Source organism: Canis lupus, chromosome 6 (assembly GCF_048164855.1).
Source record: "Canis lupus baileyi chromosome 6, mCanLup2.hap1, whole genome shotgun sequence".
In the NCBI taxonomy this organism is placed as follows: Eukaryota; Metazoa; Chordata; class Mammalia; order Carnivora; family Canidae; genus Canis; species Canis lupus.
In genome coordinates, this window is record NC_132843.1 from 8,119,923 (window position 1) to 8,147,609 (window position 27,687).

At 40.2% G+C, this 27,687-nt stretch overlaps 2 protein-coding genes across 23 annotated transcripts in view; one reads left to right on the plus strand and one right to left on the minus strand.

Moving 5' to 3' along the window:
* Window positions 1–239: 239 nt before the first annotated feature.
* On the plus strand, window positions 240–10,845 carry LOC140634855 (uncharacterized). Its single transcript, XM_072828512.1, has 5 exons — window positions 240–633; window positions 1,574–1,630; window positions 5,709–5,776; window positions 6,906–7,390; window positions 7,649–10,845. The coding sequence occupies exons 1-4, from the start codon at window positions 240–242 to the stop codon at window positions 7,020–7,022; spliced, it is 636 nt and encodes a 211-aa protein (XP_072684613.1). The 3' UTR covers window positions 7,023–7,390; window positions 7,649–10,845.
* A 6,996-nt stretch (window positions 10,846–17,841) lies between these two features.
* ARHGAP28 (Rho GTPase activating protein 28) overlaps window positions 17,842–27,687 on the minus strand; it is a 257,348-nt gene continuing 247,502 nt past the window's right edge. For 18 of the 22 annotated variants that reach the window (XM_072828781.1, XM_072828774.1, XM_072828779.1 and 15 more), the window contains one exon: window positions 17,842–21,654. In XM_072828781.1, coding sequence (XP_072684882.1) covers window positions 21,459–21,654 — 196 coding nt within the window. In that variant the 3' untranslated portion in view covers window positions 17,842–21,458. Of the gene's footprint in view, window positions 21,655–23,811; window positions 23,877–27,687 lie in introns of all 22 variants that reach the window. The other 4 variants (XM_072828767.1, XM_072828763.1, XM_072828784.1 and 1 more) reach the window with 2 other exon arrangements.

The window sequence follows — 27,687 nt, forward strand, 5'->3', positions numbered from 1 at the left end:
CAGGCCCGGCACCGGGGAGCGGGGAGCAGGCAGCAGGCAGCAGGCGGGGTCACCGAAAGGATGCTGGGCAGATTGCTCTAAAGCGGGGAGGGCGGGAAAACACCACCAACCCCCCCAAAACGTGGAAGTCCTTCCCTCCAGCTCCCGGTGTCTGACGCCCTTCCGTTGAGGGTCCCCGTCCCCGTCCCCGTCCCCGGGTTCGGCGCAGGCGCAGCACCAATCCAAGGGGCCCGGGGCAGATGCTGCGGTGGCCCACCCGCTTCCCCCGGGCGCGCGCATGCGCATCAGGCCCCCGCACCCCCCCGCCGCGCCCCTGGGCTCCCAGCCCCACCCGCGCCGGGCTGGTCCTTCGGCTCCCCGGGCCGGCTCTCAGGGGTCGCAGGGAGGCCGCGGCCGCCCGGCCCGTCCCCACGCACGGCTTCCCGGGGCTCCCGGAGGAATGCTGGGCCCGCGGGGCTCGGCAGTCGCGTGTCCCCTTCGCCCGTTCCTTCTCTTCAAGCACACGGAGCCGGAGAACACGAGGCAGGGCTCTTCAAAGCCGCGCCACCGGGGCCGCCGTGCTGAGGCGAGGACGAGGACGCGCCCAGGCGCAGGAGGCGTCGACTCTCGGGCCCATCCGGCCGTTAATGGCGGGTAGGCAGGCGCGCGGCAACGTGCGGGCGGCCGGGGCGGGGCCTGGAGACCCGAGAGCCCGGGGGGCGGGGCCGGGCCGCGTGGGGGCGTGGCGGCCGGGCGGAGGGGGCGGAGCCCGACGGCGGCAGGGGGCGGGGTCGGGGAGCGGAGGAGAGGGTCCGGCGGGGGCGGGGGGGGGCCGGGCCGGGGCGGGGCGGGGCCTGGAGACCCGAGCGCCCGGGGGGCGGGGCCGGGCCGCGTGGGGGCGTGGCGGTCGGGCGGAGGGGGCGGAGTCCGCCGGCGGCAGAGGGCGGGGTCGGGGAGCGGAGGAGAGGGTCCGGCGGGGGGGGCGGGGCGGGGCTGGGCGGGGCCTGGAGACCCGAGCGCCCGGGGGGCGGGGCCTGGCCGCGCGTGGGCGTGGCGGTCGGGCGTTGTGGTAGAGGAGACCCGTGGCGGTCGGTGGCCGTTGGCTTGGCGGTTGGCAAGGCTCGGAACTGTGGACTCGTGCCCGGGGGCGGGGTCATTCGTATCCGCTCTCTGAACCGCCGCCACCCCAAGCTGCAAAGAGCTTCAGCTCCAGCGCGGTTAATCCGTAGAGAGAGGCCAGGTCTCCGCCAGGCCCCGGAGGTGGGGGGAGAAGCTGCGAACTGTGGGTTTTCCCGGAGATGCCGGAAGGGATGGCTGGGAAGGCAGCGAGATTCCGACGGAAGCTAGGTGTCGCCCGTCCAAAAGCTCTCGGAGACAATTAGGGGGGCTGGGAGTGAAGGCGGCCCTGGAGGGGGCGCAGCCCACGCGGCCCTCCGACCTCCTGGCGGGGGTTCCGGGGAGGCTCAGAAATGTGGGGAGAGCTGATGGGCAGCTGACGGAAGCCCCGACCCCAGAGGAGGGCAGCGGGAGCGGTGGGGGCAGACGGAGTCTTCGGATTCGAGGTGTCTATGCCTGGCTTGTTCCCTTGCTTTAGAGAGCATGGCCAGACCCAACAGCCACAGGGAGGCCAGTAGAGACTTGACTGAAGAAGGTAAGGACCGAGGGGCTGAGCACCCCATGCCTGGGATCCAGCAGTCATTTGCCAGGAAGGCTGAGCCCCGGGGTGGCAAGAGCGTGGTTTTGGAAAGGAGAAGTGTCTCTGCTTCTGGCGTAGAGTTGGTCATTTATTTTTTTTAATTTTTTTTATTTTTATTTATTTATGATAGTCAGAGAGAGAGAGAGAGAGAGAGAGAGAGAGAGAGAGAGGCAGAGACATAGGCAGAGGGAGAAGCAGGCTCCATGCAGGGAGCCCGATGTGGGACTCGATCCCGGGTCTCCAGGATCGCGCCCTGGGCCAAAGGCAGGCGCCAAACCGCTGCGCCACCCAGGGATCCCGAGTTGGTCATTTAGTTCTCCAAGCCCGCACGTCCTCATTTCTGAACCATTGGTGAGAAAGCGCTCCGCACAGCAAGGCCGGCGGGAGCTCTGTCCAAGGTGGCGCACCAGGGTGGAGCACAACCAAGGCTGGAGTGTACTCACTGACACCAGAGCTACTCTGTCGACGCTGCACTGTAAGACCTAAATCCAGGGGGGTTTGTGTTTTTGTTGTTGTTGCTCTCAGTATGTTATAGAACCAACGTCAGACTTGGGCGGGATACTGAACTATATTTCTTCCAAGCCCAACAGTGAAATTTCCTGATTCCAAAATTCAGCTCTACAAACAGGCCGTTCACTAGTATAGCTTAATTTCTCAGAGCCTTAAACTTTTTACCTCGATAAAAAAGAGCACAGAGAAGAGTTGTGCAAAGATGTAATACTAAATAATTTGTCTCTCAAACTGTCGATAATGAAAGACCAGTTTTTCTAAAAGTCTATCCATTGTGGACTGATATTTTTGTAAAATACTATAAAAAATTATTTACTAGAAAAATGAAAAAAGAGACTTAGTGCAAACCCAGTTTTCTGAATTAAAGACCACAGAATGAACCTGCATTTTATTAACCATCATTAGAATAAATAAAACAGGAAAAAGATAATTTTAAGACCGGTACACATTCATTGAAAGTATGCATATAGGGGATTAATATAAAGAATCCCCATTATACTTGTAGTATTTTGTCATTCCACAAATGTGTTTACTACTTGTTAATTAATTTTAAACGTTCTATTTTTTTATGATTTTTATGCATGAGAGAGAGAGAGAGAGAGAGAGAGGCAGAGACACAGGCAGAGGGAGAAGCAGGCTCCATGCACCGGGAGCCCGACATGGGATTCGATCCCGGGTCTCCAGAATCGCGCCCTGGGATAAAGACAAGTGCTAAACCGCTAAGCCACCCAGGCATCCCTACTTGTTAATTTATATAAAATAATTTGGGTTTATGACATTACATGTTAAGGTATATCTAAGTGACTTCTATGTTTTGTTTTAAAAACTCATTGGAGAAGGGCACCTACGTGGCTCAGCTGGTTGAGCATCTAACTCTTGATTTTTGGCTCAGGTCATGATCTCAGGGTCCTGAGACTGAGATCTACATCAGGCTCTGCACTCATCAGAGAGTCTACTTGAGGATTCTCCTCTCTCTGTCCCTCTCTCTCTCACACACACATAAATTTAAATAAACCTCACTAGAGAAATTAATCTCATAGAGGTATGTTGATTGCAGTGTAAGACAGGAGATTAATTTCAGCAAGTTCAAGATAATCATTTTTAACTTTGATCCAAAATGAAACAAGTGATGCTGTATTTTCAAAATTCATTTTTGGTCTATCAACTAGTTCCATGATTTATTTCATAATTATAGTTCTATATCAACTTCCTTTTATTGAAATTACTTTTCAGAGCCATGATTTTCCTACATATGGCTATTCTAATAATGAAAAATAAAATTTAAAGCATTTTGGCCACATTCATAAGATCTCTGTAGCTTTTCAGGTTGGTAACACTAAGATCATCACCTCCTTCATTCACAGTCATTATTAAATTATGGAACTTGTCAAAAATCTGTAAAACTGTGTTCTTCCAAGCTTTTTATTTTTCCTTTACAATCATATATTCCCAGCGAAAAAATGTTGCCATGCTTCCTTCCATGGAAGTATAAGAATCATTAAAATATTGAAGATAGCAACAAATAAGCAAGACTGATTATCCAGTTTACACTTAAAAAATTAGAACCAAATTAACTTTATTTTGTAGAAACATAAGACAAAGATTTGTCTTACAGTTCAGACATTCCTGACACAGCTTTTCTGCTCCATGAAGATCCTAATTCAGCATGTAGTACCATTTAGGATTCAACTTCCATATTATTGCATTATAAAAAGTATAATCTTCAATTTACCACATTAGTTTTTCCTGCATCACTAAGCATATATTTTAGTTAAGCTGACATATTTCATAGCAAGACTTTTCTCCATGAAGGGAGTTGTGAACGATTACAATCAGTTGCAAGTTCTCCATCCAGGTAACTTATGAAATGCTTTCCTCTCATTTCAGGGGTGCCATCAGAACATGTTCCTACTTAAAACTTAGATACCAAACACAGGCTGATGATGTTAGTTTTCTTCAGTTCAGAGCTAGTTGCTTATTAGCAATAAAGGATATCTCCCAGATATCCTGTCTTTTTACTGTCATGTTCAAATTCTTTTTAGCAATATCTGTGTAGTTGCCACATTGCAGTGAAAAGAACCATTATATATTTTAAGAGTTGGTCTTAAATCTTAATAGCCAGTTTCTGAACACGTGATTAGAAAGTGGTTCTTGAGCTCCATTTTTCCTGTGTTTCACCTAACGCTTCTAAGCAAACATTTCCAATGCAATCTTTTGCTAATCTTTTAGTGATTATAAATGGATTTTTAGTTTAGCAACCGAAGGAGCTTTGTGAAACCCCCCAAAGCTTTAATATTTATAGTGTAACACCCAACATCTGCTTCTGTCAGCCTTTTAAATCAAAACTCTCTTAAGAGTTATTTTTTTGTTTTGAATTTGTTTGGGAAGTAAAGGCCACTAAAGTATCAGTTTCATTCATGACTCACTATTACTTTTCCATAAACCACACTATGGTTTTAGCACTTTGTCAGACAAATTTACTTCCCTACAATAGCTACCAAATATGTTTGTATTTATATTAAAATCTTAAAAGTCAAATGATTATAAAAACAAATTATAAATGAAAAATGTGTACAGATTATAGGATGTTGGACTAGAGATGGCAGATTTTTTTTAAAAGATTTTTATTCATGAGAGCCACAGAGAGAGAGTGGCAGAGACACAGGCAGAGGGAGAAGCAGATTCCTCAGAGGGAGCCTGGTGTGGGACTCGATCTCAGAACTCCAGGATCATGCCCTGAGCCAAAGGCAGACGCTCAACCACTTAGCAACCCAGGTGCCCCTATGGCTGACATATCTTAAAATGATACGCAGCATAAAGAAATCCTCCTGTGCAAAGTATACAGCTGAGGTCACATAGCATTCACCATTCAAGGACCACCCAAACTGCCCTATACCCTATTCAATGAGATGAGTTCACCAGTCTTGTCCTCGGGCTTTGAGGAAATGTCACATTATTACATATTCATTTCTCGGAGCTTCCTCCTATTCTTTTGGCCTACCTTGTCCTGGACTAGTAACAGTTTGCCAGCTGGCACCAGATCACAGACCACACTTTGAATAGTTTTATCTTAGAATTTAAGATTGGCACTTGTCAAAAATGCAAACCTCTTCTGGTGACTGAATGCTTACGTGGCAATAGATGATCAAGATATGCCATTTCATGCTCCAGTCTGGCTCAGCATCAATGACTGGGTTTGTCTTCTTTGAAAGCAACACTTGATTCATCTCACAGATGAGGAAGCTGAGACTCAGAGAGTAGAAGTGACCTGGTGGGGATGGAAGTGGATCAGAAAAGAAGCAAGGGCCAGGTCTAGCTGCACCTCATCTAGGATCCAAACTGTAGCCAGCCAGTCCAGCCCAGCTCATGACCTTCGAGCCTGAGTTTGAGACTTCCTGGGTCAGGGTGTCCTGGGCTGGGCTCATGCTATATTCAGGGTTATATATTTGTTAGATGTCAGTCAAGAAAGCGTACAATGTCCGATGGGATGTAAACATCACACTGGATTTTCATAGCTCCTCAGACAACAGCCTCATCCTGGGGATTAGCAGCAAAGTGGATGCCATTGGATTAGAGATTATAATTGGCAAGGTAGGTGCATAACATCCAGGATTTTTTTCCTCCCCACCATCAGTAACAGGGTAGTTAGAAAATATTAGACATGTCTAGCACCAAATCCCAATTATCTACTCTAATGGAGTAAAGAAAGCCCTAATCACTTTTATAGAGCTGAGGACAAAACACCTTTTAGTGACTTTGACAGTATGGAAGCTGTGTCCTTCCCCTGCTCCTGCTCAGCAGCCCAGACCCTGACATGGTGGAGGTAGAAGAATCATCTCAAGTTCCCTCCTCAGGCAAAACAGATTGTCCAGAGTGAACGGTGTTCGTGAACACCCTTCCAATGAGTAAATCAGTGGTCAGCAAGGGAGGAAGTTGGGATATGGAAAGACCATATGTGCATGACCTCAGCCCATGTTTGGGACTCCGAGCTCCTGGAGGGAAGGAATAAGTTTGTTGTTTTATATGTGTCTTGTAGGACAGTCATTACATTAATCTATCAGGTCTCTAGATACTTAAGTTACCTTTCTTTTTCTAAAATAGAATTTCATGTCTCCTTTCGAGATTCACAGATTGGTCTGTGAGACTCGCCCTTCCTTTAATAGCATCTGGGGCTTTTATAGTTATAGCTGCTCATAAAGCTTCTTGTGAAAAATACTGTGGAAATGTACATTTCCTCTTTAGCCTTTCCAGAAACACAGGGTGGAATGACCTGCTTTTACATTTTCTAGCCTAATGGTAGAGGCTCTGAACTCAGGGAGATCTAAGTTTCTTTTCTTTTTTTCTCCCAAAGATTTCAGAGCTTTACTTAAAAAAAATAAAAAATAAATTAAAAACATCAAGGAAAGTGATTTATATGGTTATTTGCTGTCTGGAAACAAAGAGAACATGAATGGAATATTATACCACCAGATAGAACACTCACAGAAGTGATGTAGTTTGGTGGTTCTCAGCAAGGGGCCATTTTACCCCATAGGGGACATTTGTCTGGACATACTTTTGGCTGTCACAACTAAGGCAGAAGGGGTAGTGGTAATTTGTAAAGTGTACAATTAAAAAAGAAATAAAAGATGCAAAGAACTATCATTTTGAGTATGGTAGTCCTCATCCTTCTGGTGATTCTTAGAGAAGTAGGTTATAATGTTGGCCTTCCAATTTTCAGGGAGATCTTCTGCTAAAGGAAGACTGCTTGGAGCAACAAACCCACTTTTCAACTGAGAATACATTGGTACAACAGAGAAATGTGTGCAGTCTGAACAGACGCAGAGCCCCTTGTTGATTGCCAAGTCGTCTGATGTGGTGGCCTGGCTCTAATGCTGGCCTTAGCCTCAGTCTCCTATATTTCCCTGTATTGACCCCTTGGTCACAGTAGAACCTGCATGTCTACTGAAGAGCTTTTTGAGGTGCACCCAATTGTGAGAAGCTGCCTCTTTCACAAATTGTACTACTTCCTCCACAGCCCACAGTGGAAATCCTTTGAGTACACTGAGCTAAGGTCCGAGTGTTGACCTGGGACCTCAGTTCTCTGTGTGTGGATTTTCCTGACTTCCGATAGTTGTCCTTGGAAGACTCCAATGACAATCAATTCAGAACTGGTGATGAGCTTGATATAGCTAACCCAGCCTGAAAAGAATTCCTATAGTAAAGGTAAGAGTTTATGGATTTCTCCAGGTGGGGCTCAGAGTTGGTTTGTTGCTGCATAAGTGGGTTTATAAGAGTGCCTTTGCTCTTCATGCATGCGGGTGTGTCAGTTCCTCTTAAGACAGAATTTCTGCATCCGATGCATGTAGCTCTATCGTGGGGAGCTTAGAGGAGAATGGGAGAGCTTTAGGTGGAGGTTTGTAGCATGTCATTTGTTACTTCTGTGTCCTGATATGTCTTCTTTTGCTGATTTATTTTGATCAGTTTATCTTGAGCAAGTGTTCTTCACTAAAGGAAGATGGATAGAGTCATTTCCCCAAGAGGAGGCAGCGGCCACGTCTCCTTTGAGGAGGAATCTATGATTGGTCCAGTTTGGAGGGCACCATCCAGCATGCTACCCCAAGAGCTGGCCAGCAAGTGTGGGCATCTCCTGCTGCAGGGGAGCACTCAAGTTTCCCTGTTTTCAGAGTCACAGACGGCAGATATCCTTGTGGTGGTTGTCTGAGTAATGCCATCCTTGCCAAATGGAAGGCCAGGGACTCTGGGTAGCGACTTTACGCAAACTGAGATGTAGGAGAACACAAAATGGGATGACTTTCTAAAAACCCTTTTTTCTTAATTTTAGGCATTTTTAAAAAGTATGGATGCTGATTTGGGGGGGGGGGGCATTTTTAAAAACCATCCTTCTCAGAGACTGACGTCTGTGTAGGTGGTTTAAACTATCTTGCTTTCTTGACCCACTGTGCTGGTGGTTGGGAGCAGTTTTCTATATGGACTGCATTGAACACCGAGTTACTTTGGAAGGAGCCTGTACTTCTGTTGCAGTTTTTGTAATAGCAACATTTCTTCATGGTCTCAGACATCTGTCTGGGAATGTTACCCAACTAGGAAAATGCCTCGGAATGGTACTGTAGCAATAATGAAAAACTTCTCTCTCTTTCTCAAAGGCAATATAAACTTCATCATCTCTAACACCTACAGGAGTTGCAGGGCAGATGAGATAGGATTCTGTCTAGTGCTTCAAGTTTCATTCCCACTTTAAATTATTTAGGGCTGGCTTTGGTAATTCCTTCTTAGAGAATGTCGAAGTTGTGATTTCAGATCCATTTAGAATTCATAAAAGGAACATTGGCTGAGAGGATACATTCATCTGGAACTCCAGAGAAGACTAAAGTGGAGCCCTCTTTTTCCTGCACATGTCCCAATGTGCAGGTTGTGTGTCCAAGGAATCTACAGCCCTCCTAAAGTCCTTTCCATTGTCATTCATTACAGTCCAGTGCTAACAGTAATCTGGCGCCTTACCCCGGTAATTCCAGCAACTGTAGCAGTACATGCTGAAGAAACAGAGTGAAGGTAACACACTCCACTTTCAAGCCAGTTTTGAAGTCGTTAGCCTGAGGAATCTTGGACTGTCTGAAATACTGGGAAGGAGCACGCAAAGATCCAGCCTCTTTGAGAAATTGTTCCATTGGAAATGATGATTTTTCACATGAGATATTCTTGGTTGTCTTTCTTGACGGTGTAATGATTTTAATGTTTTCCCTATGATATGCCTTTCTGGTGTTTTCTCAGATAATGGCATTGGGCAAAGTATGGTTCTCTCCCAGGGTCCAGCTGGCATGGGACTTCAGTGCACTGCCACCAGTTTTGGAGCCCAAGCACAGACCTAACTTTTTTTACACCTTTATTGAGGTATAATTGACATACAATAAACTTCACATATTTAAAGTATACAGTTTGATGAGTTTTAGCATATCTATACCATCATCATGTGATGGGATAATGAACATATCACCCCCAAAGGTTTCCTTATGCCCCTTGGCAATCCCTCCCTTCCAAGCTTCCTTTAAACATTTAACATACTGTTTCAAAGTTGAAGACAAAAAGTGGGAAAGCTACTCTAGCCATTCAAGTCTGGTATAATTCCACTTCCAAAACAAGGTAAGGAAATTAAGGCAATTATATATTGACTTTACTTTTGGACCTAGATGTGAAAATCTTTGATGAAGTTCTGGTTAATTGAATTAATTATGGAAAAAATAGGACCAATTACAATTGCATCCCACAGACTCCCCCTTTTTTTCTCCAATGTTTTCTGTTTTTTCCCACTAAATCTTTTTTCATTTTTTCCCCACTTTTTCCTCCAATTTCCTCATAGTGAGGAAACTGATATTTAGTTGATATTCTCATTTTATCCTGACAATTATAAAACAAGCTGGCTGTTTTCTCCTAAGCTCCTGCAGAAGAAATGTGTCTTAGATGGAGAAAAGATGCTGGAAGATGGCAATCACCCACACTTCAAAATGAAAGGAGCAAAGCAATGAAAGAAATTCAATTCCATTTTTCTTAGGCCCTTCTATTCGTCAATCCCTTGGGTCCCCATCAATACCACTGGAGTTGCCAGGTATTTGTCAGGTACCTCATTTTGCATCAAAGCTGAAAACAAAGACTGCTTCTCTGACTTGTCAGATAGAGCCCAACAAATAGGTCTTCTGTGATATTAATGTTCCATTTGGTCTGTCTTTGCAGCTGTAACCTTTCTGGTATTTAGGAATGAAACATGACTGACTGTTGAACATTTCTCAACAAATATTTGCCAATTAAATGCTAACTTGGCATTTGAACTGCATGGTGAGATGAAAATGGGGAAAAAATGCTCTATTTAAAAATTGCTAGGACCAAAAGGCATACATGCACCTTAAAACAGTATAAAATCAAGGGCTAACTTCTGGTACAGTGGGGTAGGATGGAATGGGAAGGCTCTAAAAAGGTAGCTGTACCTAGGCTTTGCAGGATGTATGGTGGGAGCACCTGTAACAGCCCCGCTGACAAACTGCTCTCACGGTAGCAATGGGACTATTGGCGATGGGGTGGGTGGTATGAGGACATAAGAGATTGAAGTTCCCTGGTTGAAACAGGGACCCTGGTGTAATGAGAGAAAAAGTACAAGGTAGGTCAGGCCTGATCATGGAGCATCCAACAAAATTACCTCGTGTCCAGGTCTAGCCAGCCCTTTCTATGAGAGGGAAACTTTTTTTTTTTTTTTTTTTTGTATCTACCACCATAGCTTACTTCCTCTTGTTGAAGTTTATATAAATTGAATCATGTACATACATACCTTTTTATGTTTAATTTCTTTCACAGAGCATGGTTTTGAAATTCATATTTGTATTTAAAATTCCTTTTGGGGGCACCTGGGTGGCTCATTTGTTTAAATGGCTGACTCTTGATCTCAGTTCAGGTCTTAATCTCAGGGCCATGAGTTCAAGCCCCATACTGGGCTTCATGCGGGGTGTGGAGCCTACTTAAAAAAAAAAACAAAAACAAAAACAAAAACAAAACAAAACAAAACAAAAAAAACCTTTTTATTGTTGAGTCATACTCCATTGAATGAATGAACCGTATTTCTCTCTTCTCCAGGTTTTGTCTATTATAAATAAAACTGTGAACATTTCTATACACATCTGTGTGGATAAATGCTTTAATTTCTCTTGGGTAAATATCTAGGAGTTGAATTTCTAGGTTATAGGGTAAGTGTATGCCTAACTTCATGCTATTCTGCTAGTTTTCCAAAATGGTTCTCCTGTTTTACATTCCGACTAGCAATGAATGAGAATGCGTTACTCCATGTCCTTGCTAACACTTGGTATTGTTACTTTTTAATTTTATCTATTTTGATATTCTTGTGGTTGTGGTTTAACTAGCACTTCCCTGATGTCTGATGATGAGTACCTCTTTATAGTGACCATTTCTGTGCTTCAGTAGGATAGTGGTTCAAATCTCTTGCCCATTAAAAAAAAAAAAAAAAAAAAAAAAAAAAAGCTGTCTTCTGTATTATTGAGTTGTTAGAGTTCTTTACGTATTCTGAGTACACATGCATACGCATTTACTCCCAATCTGTGATGTGCCTTTTCATTTTCTTAATGGTATATTGCTGAGCAGAAATCTTAAATTTTAGGAATCCGATTGATCAGTTACCTATGGCTAAGTGTCTGTTGTCCTGTAGTAATACAACATACTGAAGACTACACGGTAGAGAAGCCTGATCCCAATCTGTCATCTAAGGACATAGAGCTCAGGACTACAGCAAACTCCACTGCTGTGTAGTGACAAAAAGGTTATAAAAATGCAGAGCAACTACTGACAATGGGCTGTTACAACATATATAAAGGACCATCGGAGCAGTGTGATGTGATTGTTAAACTCTGATGAACCTTTAGAGGGTGCCCCTTCTATCCTTTTCCAACTTCTGTCTGTGGGCTGTCAGAAAATATATACTTTACCACCAGGAAGGTAAGAGAAACGTCTTATGGGACCCCCTATCATCCCTGGAGCTCCTGATTCTTTTCAGTCTGTTTGCTTTGCTGTTGAACTGCATTTTGTATAGATCTCTGGAACTGAGATAATGCCCTCCATCAACTGACACAGCTGATAGAATTCCAGATTGATCTAGTAGAGACTGCAGGTTTCAGGATAAGAACATTCTGGGATGGCCAGAAGAGGACAACATGCACTCCTTGGTTAAGAACCATGGGAATAGATAATCTAAGTGTGCCCTTGAAGTGGTTAGCTGGGTGCCTAGGGATGACTGCTTCATTAGCTATGGGACAGAAAAAAATGCCTCATTGGAACAGGGCAAGAAACTACCATGGGAGGACAAATCCATTTTTCAGATTAACCTAATGCATACAAAAAGAAAAGAGCAGGTGGGAAGCACATTCCTTTGGTTTTCAGTGTCTATGAGCCAAAGGCCAGGAGCTACATCCAAGGAAATGAACCATCTGAAATGAAGCCATATTTGGGGGGGGGGGGGGAGACACAGACAGCCTAGTCTGCTCACCTTAAAAAAGGCGGATACAGAAAAGGAGGCCCTTTGAGCTGCAAAGGACAGATGTAGCACTTCTAGATGTGTGCAGTCCCCATGTTTACGACCTGAATCTAGCAGTGAGCAGCAGAGGTAGCACCTGTCCCATTCGGGCTCCCATCCACACTGAAGGGCCCAGAGCCCTCTGCCCACCTCAGAGGAGGCCACAAAAGCAGACGGAGTGCCATAAGGCTGCCTAGTACACAGGAAGCTGTGCTACAGGGGAAAGGAGCATCAGGAAGTGCTCCCTGCCCACCCTCTTCCCAGTCACCCCAAGGCCCCCAGTGTGCTCCTGGGTGTGGGGTCATGGGGTGCCTGACTTCTACCACAGGTGTGGAAGACGCTTTAAAGTCCCTGTGAAACAGGAAGATCTGAAGAACTTGTGTCTGCTGAAGAGTTCCAACACAAGAGGACAACAGCAACACATCACTGCAGCTCAGTCTGCACCAACTAGTCCTGAACTAGACCCCAAATCCTCTGCTGCTGTCTATGACAAATACCCAGAAAGCTGAATGTTCTCTAGGATAATGACAGGCTCTTTTCAGAGGTAAAAGTTAACGGAATCTAAACGTTTACAGGTTCAAGCTAGAAGGACCTGGGCCTACCTGTGTTCTTTTATGACTAGGATGTGACTGTGCTTTTAAATTTTAAATGTGATCACCCCTATGGTTTACCAATGAGTTGATGTGGGCTGTGACAAGAAAGGATCCAAGGGACTCCAAGAGTTTTGACTTTAAGGACCTAAAAAAAGTTGCTCTAAACTGAGATTTTAAAAAACCAACATATGGTTAGAATGGATTTTGGCATAAAGATATAGAAATTCACTTCGAGACATGCTAAGTGTGGAATATTTAAATGGGGACATTTTTGCTAAACCGGATAAAAATTATGCAGCACCATGATTTGATGTGTTAAACTATCACGTACTATTATTTGATGTAAACATGCCCATAATCTCCAGGTAACTGGAGCCCCATTAAGATTAATTGGACATATACTAAATGGATTGGTCAAGAGATGAAAGGAAGATTACTGTCTCATGGAAAAGGTCCTAATGATTATATATATATATTACTTTGTATATATATTAAGTGTGTTAAATGTTATGGATGGAAGGACTGTTAAAAAAAAGGTATGACATGATCTTTTCTGTATCTCTATAGCAATGTGACTTTAAAGAGGTACATTTATTTATTTATTTATTTATTTATTTATTTATTTATTTATTTATTTATATTTGGGGGCGGAGAGAGCATGAGCAGGGTGGGGAATGGGCCAATGGAGAGGGAGAAGCAGGCTCCACTGAGCAGGGAGACAGATGCGGGCCTCAAAGCCAGGACCCCAGGATCATGACCTGAGCCGAAGGCTGACTCGTCACCGACTGAGCCACCCAGGTGCTCCTGGAAATCTGACTTTAGATTAACTTTCTTGCTCCTTTCTCTTGGGAACCCAGTAAGAGAACATGTTAACTGTATTGCTGAGGAGCATTGCTTTTAGTAAAAGGTAGATCTTATGATGCATACCTATCCTTTTAAACTGTTGAGTTTAGCAACCCTTTACTCCACATATTGGGCAGTGCAATGAATATATTGATATATTATTCTGGCTATAGTGGGTACAGAAAGACAAAAGAGAACAATTCCTCAGACTTATACCTCTGTATGAATTGTGGAGGAAGACCTCAACCTCAGAGAAACACCTGGGACTGCCTTGTTCCGTGGTGACCTCTTCGACATTTTTGCATAATAATTTTATGTAGTGTCCAAAAGATGAACACGTTTCTGTTATTTGTTGTTATCAAGTGAACTTTTGAAATCTGTAACTTCTCACACTCCTTCAGACAGAGGTTGCCAGTGGCACATGGGCATCCTGAGAATTTTTTGTGAACCTTTTGCTTATAACTATGGACAAAATGGCATGCAGTGATGTTAACTTTCTAAATTGACATGGAGGATGTTTTTATGTTCAGTATATTTTGTGTTTATTATCTGCATCTTAAACTACTTCACTGCTGAATCTAGAGTTGTAGGGCTAGGGGTTATGAAACTGATAATGGAGAACAGAACTTTGGATTGCTTGTTAGAACTGGATCACTTTGCAACTCCTTCCAAAACATCTGTTGTTTAAGCTGAACTGATAAGTCACTCCTTTAAAATAAGCTGTTTTGCAGGATTAAAGATTTATGAAACTAGAAAATAGCTTCCACTACCGTGTTTGGCAATAGATTATTAGATGGGTGAATCCACTGATCATTCGTGATAGGTATGTTCTTACTGATTCTGGCACTTATATGTTTAGATTGTCGTGTCGTTAGGTTGGAGCCCCAAGGCAGCATGAAGTGAGATGTAGTGGGTGAGGGTGAGTGGTGGGAGAGAAGCCCCTGTCATCTAAGGACACAAGCTACAGTCCAGCACTGGCCCACAGCTACACAGTGAGGAAGAAGGTGGTGAGGTTGCAAAACACTCAGAATAGATTAGTGTCAGCTAGAAGCTATAAACAAACTAAGAATACACATACGCTTGCTAGTTGACATAGCTCAGGTAAAACTTCAAAAGCATACCCTCTCCATTCTCTTTGCTTCTCACCCCCACTCAACTTCTGTCTGAAGATATTTGGAGAAAGTGTAATTTACTGTGGGGAAGAGAAAAAGAAACATCTAAGGGGAACCTCAGCATTGCCCAAATTCCTGATTCTCTTTAATCTGCTTTTATGTTTTTGTGTTAAGAATTTTTTTTTCAGGGGTGCCGGGGTGGCTCAGTCAGTTAAGCAACTGGCTCTTAAATTTGGCTCAGGTCATGATCCTGGGACATAGGAATAGAGCCACACATGGGGTTACTTGCTCAGCAAGGAGTCTGCTTGAGGATTATCTCTCTTTCTCCCCCACTCTGCCCTCCACTTCCTTTGCCCCTCCCTCCACTCATGCTCTCCTCACTCTCTCTAAAAGAAGGAAATAAATCTTTAAAAACTTTTTTAAAAAGAAAAACATTTTTAAAAAGAATTCTTTTTTTTTTCAAAATTCTATGGAAAATGTCAAGCATAGAGAATATTACATTGAATAGTGCTATAACCACCACCATTATATCATAAATATTTTACTGTATTTGGCCTGGTGCATGTCTATCCATGTATCCCTCTATTCATTCATCAATCAGTTCAAAATAAGTTACAGACACCAATACACTTTCCATGAAATACTCCAGTATGCATCTCCTTACCTAAAGTTCAATATTGGTTATTTGCAAATTATTTTCTTTTGAGGTAACATTTGCATATAATGATATGCAGAAATCTTAAGTAAATGTTCACTATGTTTTGACAAGTATGTACATCTTTATAACCCAGACACTGATCAAAATATAAAACAATACTGCTCCACAGAAATATAATGTAAGCCACATATATAACTTAGAATTTTCTACTAGCTACATTAAATAAAAAGAAACTGCTGAAATTTATTTTAATCACTTTAATGTAAATATTTAAAATATTAGAATCAAGCATGTAACAGTAAAATATTACTGATGAGATTCTTTCCTACCAAGTCTCCAAAATCTGGTGTGTATTTTATACTTGGAACACCTCAGTTCAGACTAGTCACATATCAAGTGCTCAACAGGCCCATGTAGCCAGGGGTCCTCGCATGGGATGGCACATAAAAAATGTTTCCATTCCCCAGAAAGGCCCCATGCCCCCTCCACCCAGTCTCTATACCCACCGCCACAGAAGCAATCATCGTTCTGGGTTTTCTGCCCCACCATTGTTTAGCTCTGCTTATCCTAGCACTTCATGTAAATGAAATTGTACAGTATGTAATCCTTTGTGTCTAGCTTTCTTCACTCAGCATAATGTTTCTGAGATTCATTTATGCTGTTATCTGTATTCAGATAGCAGCTGGTAGTTGTATGGTTAGAATGATTAAAAAAAAAAAAAACCTCCTAGACCCTTTTCCAAAATGACTATAGCATTTTATATCGGCAATTATAAGGGTTTTGATTCTTGCACACTCAGAATGGTTAGCCTTTTCACTTTTAATTGTTCTGGTTGGTACGTAGTAATATCTCCTTGTGGTTTATTTTGCATTTCCCTAACAGCACATGATGTTGAATGTGTTTTTATGTGATTATTGGCCACTTGTATTATCTTCTTTCATGAAATATCCAAGTTATGATGCCCATTTCAAAAATGTGTTTGTCTTTTCATTAGTGAATTCTTTATATATCCTGAATGTCAGTCTTTTGTCAAATATATGATTTACAAATATGTGTTTTTTCCTAATCTGTGGTTTGCTTATTTGATTTCTTAATGGTCTCTTTGGTTAAACAGCAACTTTAAATTTTGTTGAATTTATTAAGTTTTTTTCTTTAAAAGTGCAGTTTTCTGTTCCTAAGAAAGCTTTGCCTATCCCCAAGTCACAAAGCTATTTTGTTTTCTTCTGAAGGCATAGTTGTTTCAGGCATTAAAATTAACAATATGATCCCTTTTGGGCAAATTTCTGTATACCCTGTGATATGTATATCTAGTTCTTCTAGTTCCTTTCTCCATAGGGTTCCTTTCACACCTGTGTTGAAAATCAAATGACCATTTAAGTGAGCACCTCTTTCTGTGCTATTTTGTTTCATTGATAATAGGTGTTGATCTTCCTTCTGTATCATCTTGTCTTAATAGCTGTAGACTTACAGTAAGTCTTGAAGTCCCTCATTCTAAATCCAACTTTCTTCTCTTTTGTGGGTAGTATTACTTTAGATGTTCTAGATCCTTTGCATCCATATAAATTTTATAATTAGTTTGCCAATTTCTACTTAAAAAGCCTATTAGTGTTATGATTGGGATTGCATTAAATCCATAAATCTGTTTGTGAGGAACTGACATCTTGCCAATGCTCTTCCATTCATCTCTCCCATACAGAAACATGGTATAACTATACATTTATTTAGCTATTCTTTAGTTTCTACCAAAAACAGTTTTTAGTTTTTAGCATACATGTTTTGCATATATTTTGATGTTTTCATAAGTATTTTGTGTTTTTTGATCCTATCGGAAATGGAAGTTAAAACATTTTCTAATTATTTGCTAATATAAAAATGTCACGGATTATTATATAATCATCTTGTATACCATGACCTTGGTAAATTATCTTAATATTGTTCTAACAGCTGAAGATACTCTAGGCTTTCCCACATAAATTCTCATATCATTTGCAAATAGAGACTTGTATTTTTTTTCTTTATGCCTTTTCTTTCTTGCCTTTTGCACAAGATACACAATGTTGAATTTTCCTAAAAAAAATCATGAACTGGTATTAAATTTTGTCAAATGTTTTTTCTGTATTGAGAACGTTTTTTTAGAAAGACATATTAAATACCTGCCCCAAACTCAAACAAATTTAGGAAACTGTTGTTTATTGAATTCATCCCCTGTCCACAACTGTCCATCACTATTGTGTGATATGGCTTTTGTACAAGACCACCATCTGGTGGGTCAGTGACAGAGAGTGGGCTCAGACACATACATTTTGATTTTAAAGCTCTTGTTCTTTTACCAGCACCGTGGTACCCTTAGACTAGCTGAATTATAAGAATTCTTGTGACAATGCTTTTGGTTTTTTCTCTTTATTTTTATGGATAAAATGCAACATATATATTATACTTAACAATGAAAGCTGGAACGAAAGAATATTAACTTTTGAGATGGAAGACAACATAAAACATTGGCATTTCTTGTGACATTAAATAATTTTCTAATCAGAGCACATAGTTTTAGAAAATAGTTGGAAAATGAAAGAAAAGATGTAGTTTTTAAAGTAAGCTGTATGTGTAAAACTATTTAAAATGTCTGAAAGAAGCATTTTAATCCATGTCATATTATTATTAAATGACATATTTATGGAAAACAGTTGAAAATGCCTGTCAGAAACTAGGAAATATTTAATCCCATAATATATATTCTTTTCAGGCATGTAAAACATTTGTGAAAAACAGTTGAAATATGCTTCAAAGAAAGAAGGGACAATTTAATCTCATGTTACTTTTCAGCCAAGTGCAATATGGAGAAAGCAGTTGAAAAATGCCTGAAAGAAGAGATGACTATTAATTCCCACACTTGAAAACCTGCATTGCAACATGGTGAAACACATAAGACAATAACTAAAGGACACGAATTCTCTCAGAGTATACCACACGTCACAGTTACAGAGTATTTTTGGCTTTAAAGCTTGTGCTAAACATTTTTTACATCATTAAATGTATATTACATGTACACTGAAAGCTAACTGAAGTGACTTAAATAATAAGACTCAGACTAAGTTTGTAACAAAAACTGTTAAAGTCATTTTTTCCCAAGAAAGGCAAGTGAGGTAGTTAATACTGTGTACACATTGTAATGAAATTAATATTCCAGTTTATTTGAAGATCACTGGCTCCAAGAATCATATCCCTCAGTGAGCTGCTTGACAAAGGAATCCTCTTTCGCAAAATGGAGAAAACAATGAGCCAGCTCTAGGGCTTTTTTCTGATTAGGTGTCACTAAAATGTTAACATTCTCTAATACTTTCCTGGATATTATTTTCCTAACCGTATATCAAGAGCACTTGGGAAGAGGGGAGGAAGCTAGTAAGAACTGAATCTAGAAGTCCAGGATCTGACTCTTCTTTTGTTTGCAAACATATTACTCAGTTTTACAGACTACTGTAACTATTTTAAAACAATTTTGATAAAACAAAGATGGTTTCAATAATTATTTGATAGACATTTTTGAATTGTAATTGTAGGGGTTTAATTCTTTAAGAATAAAATTAGTAAAAAGAACCTCTACTCTTATTAGTCTGTGTGTCTACGGAAAATTCTCCTTCAACCACTTAGTTAATCCTATGACTAAGAATAAAAGTTATTTGGTATTGACATGCCTTCCATAATACATAGTTACCTGAAAGTTGTCACGCATCCTTAAATACATTCAAGTAATTAATTTAAAGCTATTGACTCGGCTGAGTCTTCGACATCTGACACCACACAAAAGTGGGTAAAAAATTTAAAAACTGTTGTTTATCTGTCATCTGTTAGCTACTTATTTAAACTAATGACAAGTAGAGTAAATCTTAAAACCTTCAGATCTTATATATAGGCTTTAATGTGTTTTCAGTATGAAGATGGGAAAATTCTCAAGTAAAAAATTAGATTTGTAAATCTCCTATAAAAACACAGTAGAATGTAACTATTTGAAATTAGGGGAAAACACAATGAGAAAAATCAGTCCCCTGTCCTTTTATAGAAGTATAGATATCTAATTTGAAGAATTTCTTCCATGTGTGAGTATAAATTACTGCCATCTTATGCCTTGGAAGTTAGCAACTGCAAAAAATATTTACTCCTGTTGTCCGTATTACAAAAACAATAAAAGCATTTTTTTCAAACTCTTGAAATTCATTATGTAAACTCACATGCCATCAATTAACCAAACATTAAAAAATGATGAAATGTAGGAATAAATTAAAAACCTACAGGATACATGTTTATCTTCTAAAGGGTTTTCAGGCATAGGAAATAAAAATTCTCAAATAAAATGAATTTGAGTTTTTTATAAAAATATAATAAAAATCCTAATGGCCAGAAACATAATTATCTACATGTTGAAAATAAATAATGTTTTTTTAGAGCTATCAAGGCATAATGCAGCATATAAAAGATTTCTCCTAGGGGCACCAAGGTGGTTCAGTCGGTTAAGCATCCGACTCTTGATTTTGGCTCAGGTCTTGATCTCAGGGTCTTGAGTTCAAGCCCTGCTTTTGAAAAAGAAAAGAAAAAAAATTCTTCTATATGTGGGCTTAAATTATTATCGCATTAAGTTTTGAGAATTGGTAACTAGAAACATTGGTAAAAACATTTACCAAAACACTGGCAAAATGTTTTCTGTATTTTGAGCAACTTTATTGTTTGAACTGCAAAAGAGAGTCATTTGGGCATTAAATGTCATTAAAATTGATATAAATTCATCAAAATCCTAATCTGTGGATTCTAATCCAAAGCACATATGTGGGATAAATGAGACCTCTGTTCCCATTTCTAGCTAACCCTAGAAGAACTGTATCTGCAGTCTCAAGATGAAAGGCAGAGCTGTCTGACCCCTCAGCACATTTCAGATTTGCTCTCCATTAGACTGTGGAGAACTGTGTGTTCTTGCCAATTGCAAGTCTGGAAAATGGCTCTGCAGGACCTTCACAGTGAGACAGTTTCCGGCTTACCAAATATGCATCTGATTTTAAAGCCTGAGGCTAATCCATAGTGCTTGGCCATGTCTATGATTGATGAACAGAAACAAAATTTGCTTTTACAGCATATAAAATCTTGATATAACAGTATTTTTCAGTACTCTTGCATAAAGAGCAGTTGGATAAAGGCAATGCTATATTTTTAAGTTGGGGCTACAGAAGTGACTATCTACAGCTGTAAAATTAAAAAAAAATGATATGTTGGATCAGGAAAGGAAATCTGTGCTTGGCACACAGAAAGCTATTCATTGAGCACCATAATCACGATGAAAAGATAGAGGTTCTATGACTATTAACCACACAGAAGATTATGAGAGTATAAGAACACCCTCTGTCAAACTAACCTTTGTTATGGAACCTGTGCTCATAAGAAAATAAGCTTGAAAAACATCAATTTTCAATAGTCCACAATAGAGAAATGTTCATTTGCACCAATATGCAGATAGTCATAATACAGTACAACATACATAACAATACAGTGTTCTTTCAACCAAAGTTCATCCTCCTCCAATTTGGGAGCAAGTCAATATTATATGCAAAAATTCAGAAACTGATTCCCTTTGAAAAGCCGATCTGAATTATTTTGCTGAACAGAAATTACTGATATTTCTGTCATTCTTGTTCAAAAAGGTCTACATATGTATATAACATAAGTATAAAAAAAAAAAAAAACTCTTCCACCTCTTGTGTTTGGTAGCATCTGCTACCTAGAGAAGTGTTTTTTAATCTCTAGGCATAGGACCAAATTCATTTCTGTTGTGAAGTCAAAGTACTAGATCAGAGTTCCATATACTAGATTGGCCTTTCTTCTGGAACGATCACCTCGTCTTTCCATAGGAGAAAAGAACCATAGGAGAAAGCCTCAGCTCAGTCAACCAGTTCCTCCACCAACAATTCATGCTGACAACACTGGGAGATGCCACTTGGGCTGAGAAACACCACGAGGGTTATTGGAATAAACATGTCAAAAGTAGTCTTGTTATTTTCCCTACCAAATGTAGAATCTTCTTGGCATATAATACATGATAGGTGCCATCTTGGGGGTATTTCAAAAACTTGATTGGGGTTTTATCACCCACTCTGCTTGAGGATTTACATGATATACATCCAATATATAAGCATCTGGATCCAAGCAATGCTGCCCTAAAGGAAAGAGAAAATCAGAGAATGTTTTCGAGAGTGCACACTTTTATGTGTGCACGTGAATGTTGGTAAGGTTCGAATAAGGCCAATATAGTTCTCTCAGCCAAAATAAGTAGATACATATTAGAGGTTCTTTAGCAAAGCCAGTCTGCCTGCCTGCCTTTCTCTTTCTCTTTGTTTCTTTCTGACTGCGAAATACTCAAATAAATTCCACGCAAAATTGTGGGGGAAAAAAGACTACAAACTATAGGCAAATTGTTCCCCAGACTTACCACATCAATTAGAAAAACATGGCAAGAACCCGTTTAAGGTATAAACTGATAATTTATATAATAACATGTGTCCTCTAACGGCTTTACACACAGTAACTTGACTAGGGCTAGAAAATATTAAAATCAAGTTCATTTTAGGAATGGTCATTTTGTTTCTTTACATACAGATGCAATGCCCATAGGCAGGAGATCTAGAAATGATAACAACAAAAAGATCATTCCATGAGGCAAATACATTTGAAAATCTTTACGTAGAGTGTGTTTGAAATCTACACCAAAGTCTCAAACAAAACTACCAATATTTGATTATTTGCTTGATTCATTCACTCATTTATAAAATATTTCTTGAAAGTTATTATATGCCAGGCACTATTCCAGGGGCTAGGGCTACAGAAATGCATCAGACAGTCAAATACACTTGCCCTCAGGGCACTTACATTCAAAATGATAAAAGACAACCAGCAAATCAGCAAGTATAATATAAAATAAGTCTGGTGGTGGTAAGTACATGAGAGAACAAAGCTGGGAAGGCACACCTAGAGAAAGTGAGATCCTGGAAGGTGTCTTTGAGAAGGTGACCTAGAGGCAAACACCTGGCAGGAGGTGAAGGAGTGAGAAACGAATAATCTAAAGGAGAGCATAGCAAAATGTGCCTAGTACAAAGGCTCCGTGGCAAAATGTGCCTGATGACTAGATCTGCAAGGCTGGTGTTGAGAGGAAGTCTGGAAAGAATTTGTAAGGCGTTGCATATTATGTGTATTTAAAGCAATGAGATGGATTGAACTCACCAAAAATGTTATGTGTCTTATAGACACATAACTGTGGGGCCTGACCCCAAGTTTTCCACATTGAAGGTTGAGAGGATGAGAAGTAGCAGGCAAAAGAGACTCAGGAGCTGCCAGTGAAGTGGGACAAAACCCAAAAGCTTAGGTTGTCAATGAAACCAGGTGAAGAAAGTGTGTTTTCAAAGGAGGGAAAGATCAATTCAGGCAGTTATCAAGACAGAACGAATGACTGGATCTCACAAGGTAAGAGTTCTCCAGTGGCCTCAACAAGAGAGCAATTTTGGTTGAGTGTTGCGGGGTAACACTTGACTGGAGTGGTTTCAAGAGAGAACAAGAGGAAGAAACTAGAGGACAGAAAATGGATTCAAGGAGTTTTTGCTGTAAAGCAGAACGATGAAATGGAAATAGGCTTGAAGGTGTGGGGACGGGGCAGGGTGGGGGTCAAGAGAGAGTCTTGACCATGAGAGAAATTATCAAAAATGTTTATGCAGTTGGAAATGATGCAGTTGGGAGGGGAAAACTGGGTGCAGGAGAGAATGGGGGCTGGAGCAAGGCCCCAAGCAGCAGGTAGGAACATGAAGGGAGGTACACATGCTGGTGCTGGCTATAATGGGAGCTGGGGTGGTGCATCCAGACTGTGCAGAGGGCAAGCAGAAGACATGAACGAAGGGGAAGATAGGACACAGATGCAAGCAGAGGCAACTTCCCTTTGATTCCTTTTTGTTTCCCCTCAGAGAAATAGGAAGAATGGACCTGAACTGAGGGTGAAACCAGGGAAGTTAAACAAAAAGAGTGTCACAGTTTCAAAGTTCCATGATGTTCTCTGTTTTGCAGGAACCTTTAGGAACAGACTTTCCAACTTTGAGGCACACTTAAAAGACACAAAAGTCTACTCCATATCAACCAGAATATTCACATTTCAATTTTGAGAGTATTTCAGGGAATTCCTACAACTGTTCTCATATGAGATTAAAAACTCAGAAACTTATTGATGTCGAATTTATACTAAGAAACTTATAAAATATGCTTTTACAATAGCATCGTATTTCTTTTAGAGCAATCAGAGAATTTAGTAGTAAAAACCATTAGAGAATGCTTACCTATATTTCCTCCAATTTCATATAACCGTTGGTTCTGAATTTTAATGCATTCTGATGAACCATAACTGAAAACAAAAAAGAAAAAAAGAAAAAAAAGAAAGCAATCTAACTTAACCCTCTTCCATGAGCTGAGGTAAACCATGGCAACAAACAATTCCTCTGCCTTGAATGAAATACATCCGCAAATTGTTATTAAAGTTATGATTAAAAAACTCAATTTTATTTGTTTGATACAGCCCAATATCCAAGGCACAGAAAGGATGGGACTATCCAAATCAAGATGGATGCTGCTGTGCCCTACAACAACCTGGAGCCCATTCTATCCACAACTGTCAGCTTCACTTAAGAGAGGACTGTTATAGACACACCACGGCCAGTGAAGGAGCAGCTGGATGTTTAATATTGCCTTGTTACTGGTCACATTACTCTCAGTTCAAAAGAAGTCAGGTTTCATTTCTCTTTTTCCCAAAACTGACTGGAATTCTCTCTTTTGTCCATGTCATGTTTCTAAACTTGCCTAAAGCTTTTCAAACTAATATTGACTTCATTACATGTTTCTGCTCTTTAGTGAAAGCAAGTCAGAGAAAATAGTTGCCCAATTTCATTTCTCCATCCCGGGCTAGAACGCTGTGGTGGAAGAGTGGCTGATCTTCATCCCATGTGAGGAATGACTTCTAAGCTTAGTTACTTCAAAAAGATCGACCTCAATTCTTTTAAAGAAGAAAGGTGTGTGCCCTATATTATTTATTTCATTAAACATTTTAGTTGAGATCATTGTAAATTTGCTCATAGTTTTAAGAACTGCACAGATATACCTTTTGTACGCTTTACTCAGTTTTATCCCCTAGTAAAATCTTGCAGAGCTCTAGTGTGCTGTCACAATCAGAATGTCAACATCAGTTCAGTCAAGATACAGAACATTTTCCATCACCACTAGATCCCTTGTTTCCCTTGTATAGCCCACTCACCTCCCTCTCTACCCTCATCCTGTATCCCTGGTAACCTCTTCTCTATTCCACATTTTCTAGAAATTTGTCACTTCAAAAATGTTATATAAATGGAGACACAGAGTATGAAACTTTTTTGTATTGGCTTTCTTTTTTTTTTTTTCAATTAGCATAAACCCCTGGAGATTCACCCAAGGTGTTGCATTTTATTGCTGAGTAGCACACCATCTTACGGATGTGCCAGTTTGTTATTTACTGTTGAAGAATGTTTGGGATTCTTTTCCAGTTTTTACTATTATAAATGAAGTTGCTATAAGCATTTATATACAGCTTTTTGTGTGAATATAATCTTCATTTCTTTGGGACAAATGCCCACAGGGCACCTGGTTGGCTCAGCTGGTAGACTGTGTGACTCTTGATCTCAGAGTTGTGAGTGTGAGCCCCACACAGGGTGCAGAGATTACTTTAGAAAAAAAATGCCTAAAAACAACAACAACAACAAAACAACAACAACAAAAAAAAAGAAAAAAGAAAAAAAATGCCTGACTGTGAAAACTGGATCACATGGCAGTTACATATTTAGTCTTATGAAAAACTACAAAACAGTCTTAGACTGATTATACCCTTTTATGTTCCCACCACTAATGTATGAGTGATCCAAAGATCTCTGTATCTTTACCAGTATTTGGTGTTATCATTATTTTTTTTATTTTAGCCATTCTCAGAGGTGTTTAATGATAAGTCATTGTGGCTTTGCACTTCCCTAATGGTTAAAGATACTGAACATCTTTTCATATGTGTACCTGTATATTCTCTTTAGTGAAATACCTGTTCATGTCTTTTGCTCATTTTTAAATTGGATGTTTTTTTTTCCTTTTGTTGAGTATTGAGTTTTCTTTTTTTTTTTAAGATTTTATTTATTTATTCATGAGAGACGCACAGAGAGAGAGGCAGAGACAGAGGCAGAGGGAGAAGCAGGCTCCATGCAGAGAGCCTGATGTGGGACTCGATCCTGAGTCTCCAGGATCATGCCCTGCGCTGAAGTCGGTGCTAAACCGCTGAGCCACCGGGGCTGCTGAGTATTTAGTTTTCTTTATATATTCTAGATACTAGTTACTCATTTGCTGCCTAAGAGGTTTGTAAGTATCTTTGTCTTTTTATCCTTTTCATTGAGTCTTTCACTATATAAGTTTTCAATCTTGATGACATACAATTTATCAATTTTTATCTCTTATGGAACATTCTAGGTTTTTAAAAATATTTGTTGTTTTAGAAAGAGAAAGTGCAGGGGAAGGGGCAGAGGAAAAGAACCTCAAACCAACTCCCTGCTGACCATGGCGCCCAATATGGGGTTTGATTTTAGGAAGTTGAGATCATGACCTGAGCTGAAAGAGTCTTTGACTCAACTGACTATGCCAACCAGGCAACCCTGGATCATGCTTTTGATGTCAACTTTAATCTAGCCCTGCATCACAAAGGTTTTCTCCTTTCCTGTTTTCTAAATTTTATAGTTTTATATTTTACATTTACATCTGTGACCCATTGTGCGTTGTTTTTTGCCTATAGATGTCCAGCTTCTAGAGCATCATTTATCATTTGTTAAAAAGGCTGTCCTTTATCTATTGAATTGCTTTTGTGCTTTTGTCAAAAATCAGTTATTACAAGGGGGCATGGATGGCTCAGGTTTTCAGGCATCTAACTCGATTTCAGCTCAGGTCATGATCTCAGGGTTGTGAGATGGAACCCTATATCTGGCCCCATGCTCAGCAGGGAGTCTGTTTGGGATTCTTTCCCTCTCCCTCTGCCCCTTCCCCCAAACCCTTTTTCTCTAAAATAAATAAATATTTTTTAAAAATCAATGATTAGAATAGTCAAATTCATACAGACAGAAAGTAGAAGAGCAGTTACTAATGGCTAGGGGAGGGAAAAATGAGTTATTGTTTACTGGGGACAGAGTCTGAGTATAGAATGATAAAATCTTTCTGAAGATGGATGGTGGTAATATTGTATTGCAATGTGAATGCACTAAATATCAGTGTACTGTAAATTTAAAATGATAAATTTAATGTTATGTGTTTTTTCTTCCTCTACAATCTGTATACCTGTCCATTCATTTGTTCTTTCTCTTTCTTTCTTTCCTTTCTTTTTCTCTTATTTCTTCTTTCTTTCTCTTTCCCTTTTTTTTGCCTTATTGCAGTGGCTTAATCTTTTAATAGTATTTTGAATAAAAGTAGTGTTCTTGATCTTGGAAGGAAAGTATTCCATCATTCATCGTAAGGTGTGATGTTAGCTGTAGATTTTTGTAGATGGTCTTTATCAAGTTGAGGAAGTTCTCCATTTTCCTAGTTCACTGAGGGATTTTTATCATGCATAGGTATTTGATTTTGTCAAATGCTTCTTCTGTATCAATTAACATGATCATATGATTTTTCTCCAATCCAATGGTGGAATACATTAATTTCTAAATATTGAGCCAAACTTGCATACCTGTAAAGAACCCACCTGGTCACTGTAATTCCTTTAATATAGGTTGGATTAGATTTGCTGATATTCTTTTGAGGACTTTTGTCTCTAAGTTCATGAGAGATATTAGTCTGCAGTGTTTGCTTATTGTCTTTGGCGTCTGATCAATAAATAATTTCATAAAATGAGTTAGGTAGTGTCCCTTCCTTTTCTATTTTCTGGAAAAAGAATGTGCTAAATTGGTGTTAATTCTTTAAACATTTGCTAGAATTCACCAGTGAAACCATCTTGGCTTAAAGATTTTTGGGGGGGGAAACTTTTTTTTTAAAGATTTTATTTATTCATGAGACACAGAGAGAGAGAGAGAGAGAGAGAGAGAGGCAGAGACACAGGCAGAGGGAGAAGCAGGCTCCATGCAGGGAGCCCAACGTGGGACTCAATCCCAGGTCTCCAGGATCAGACTCTG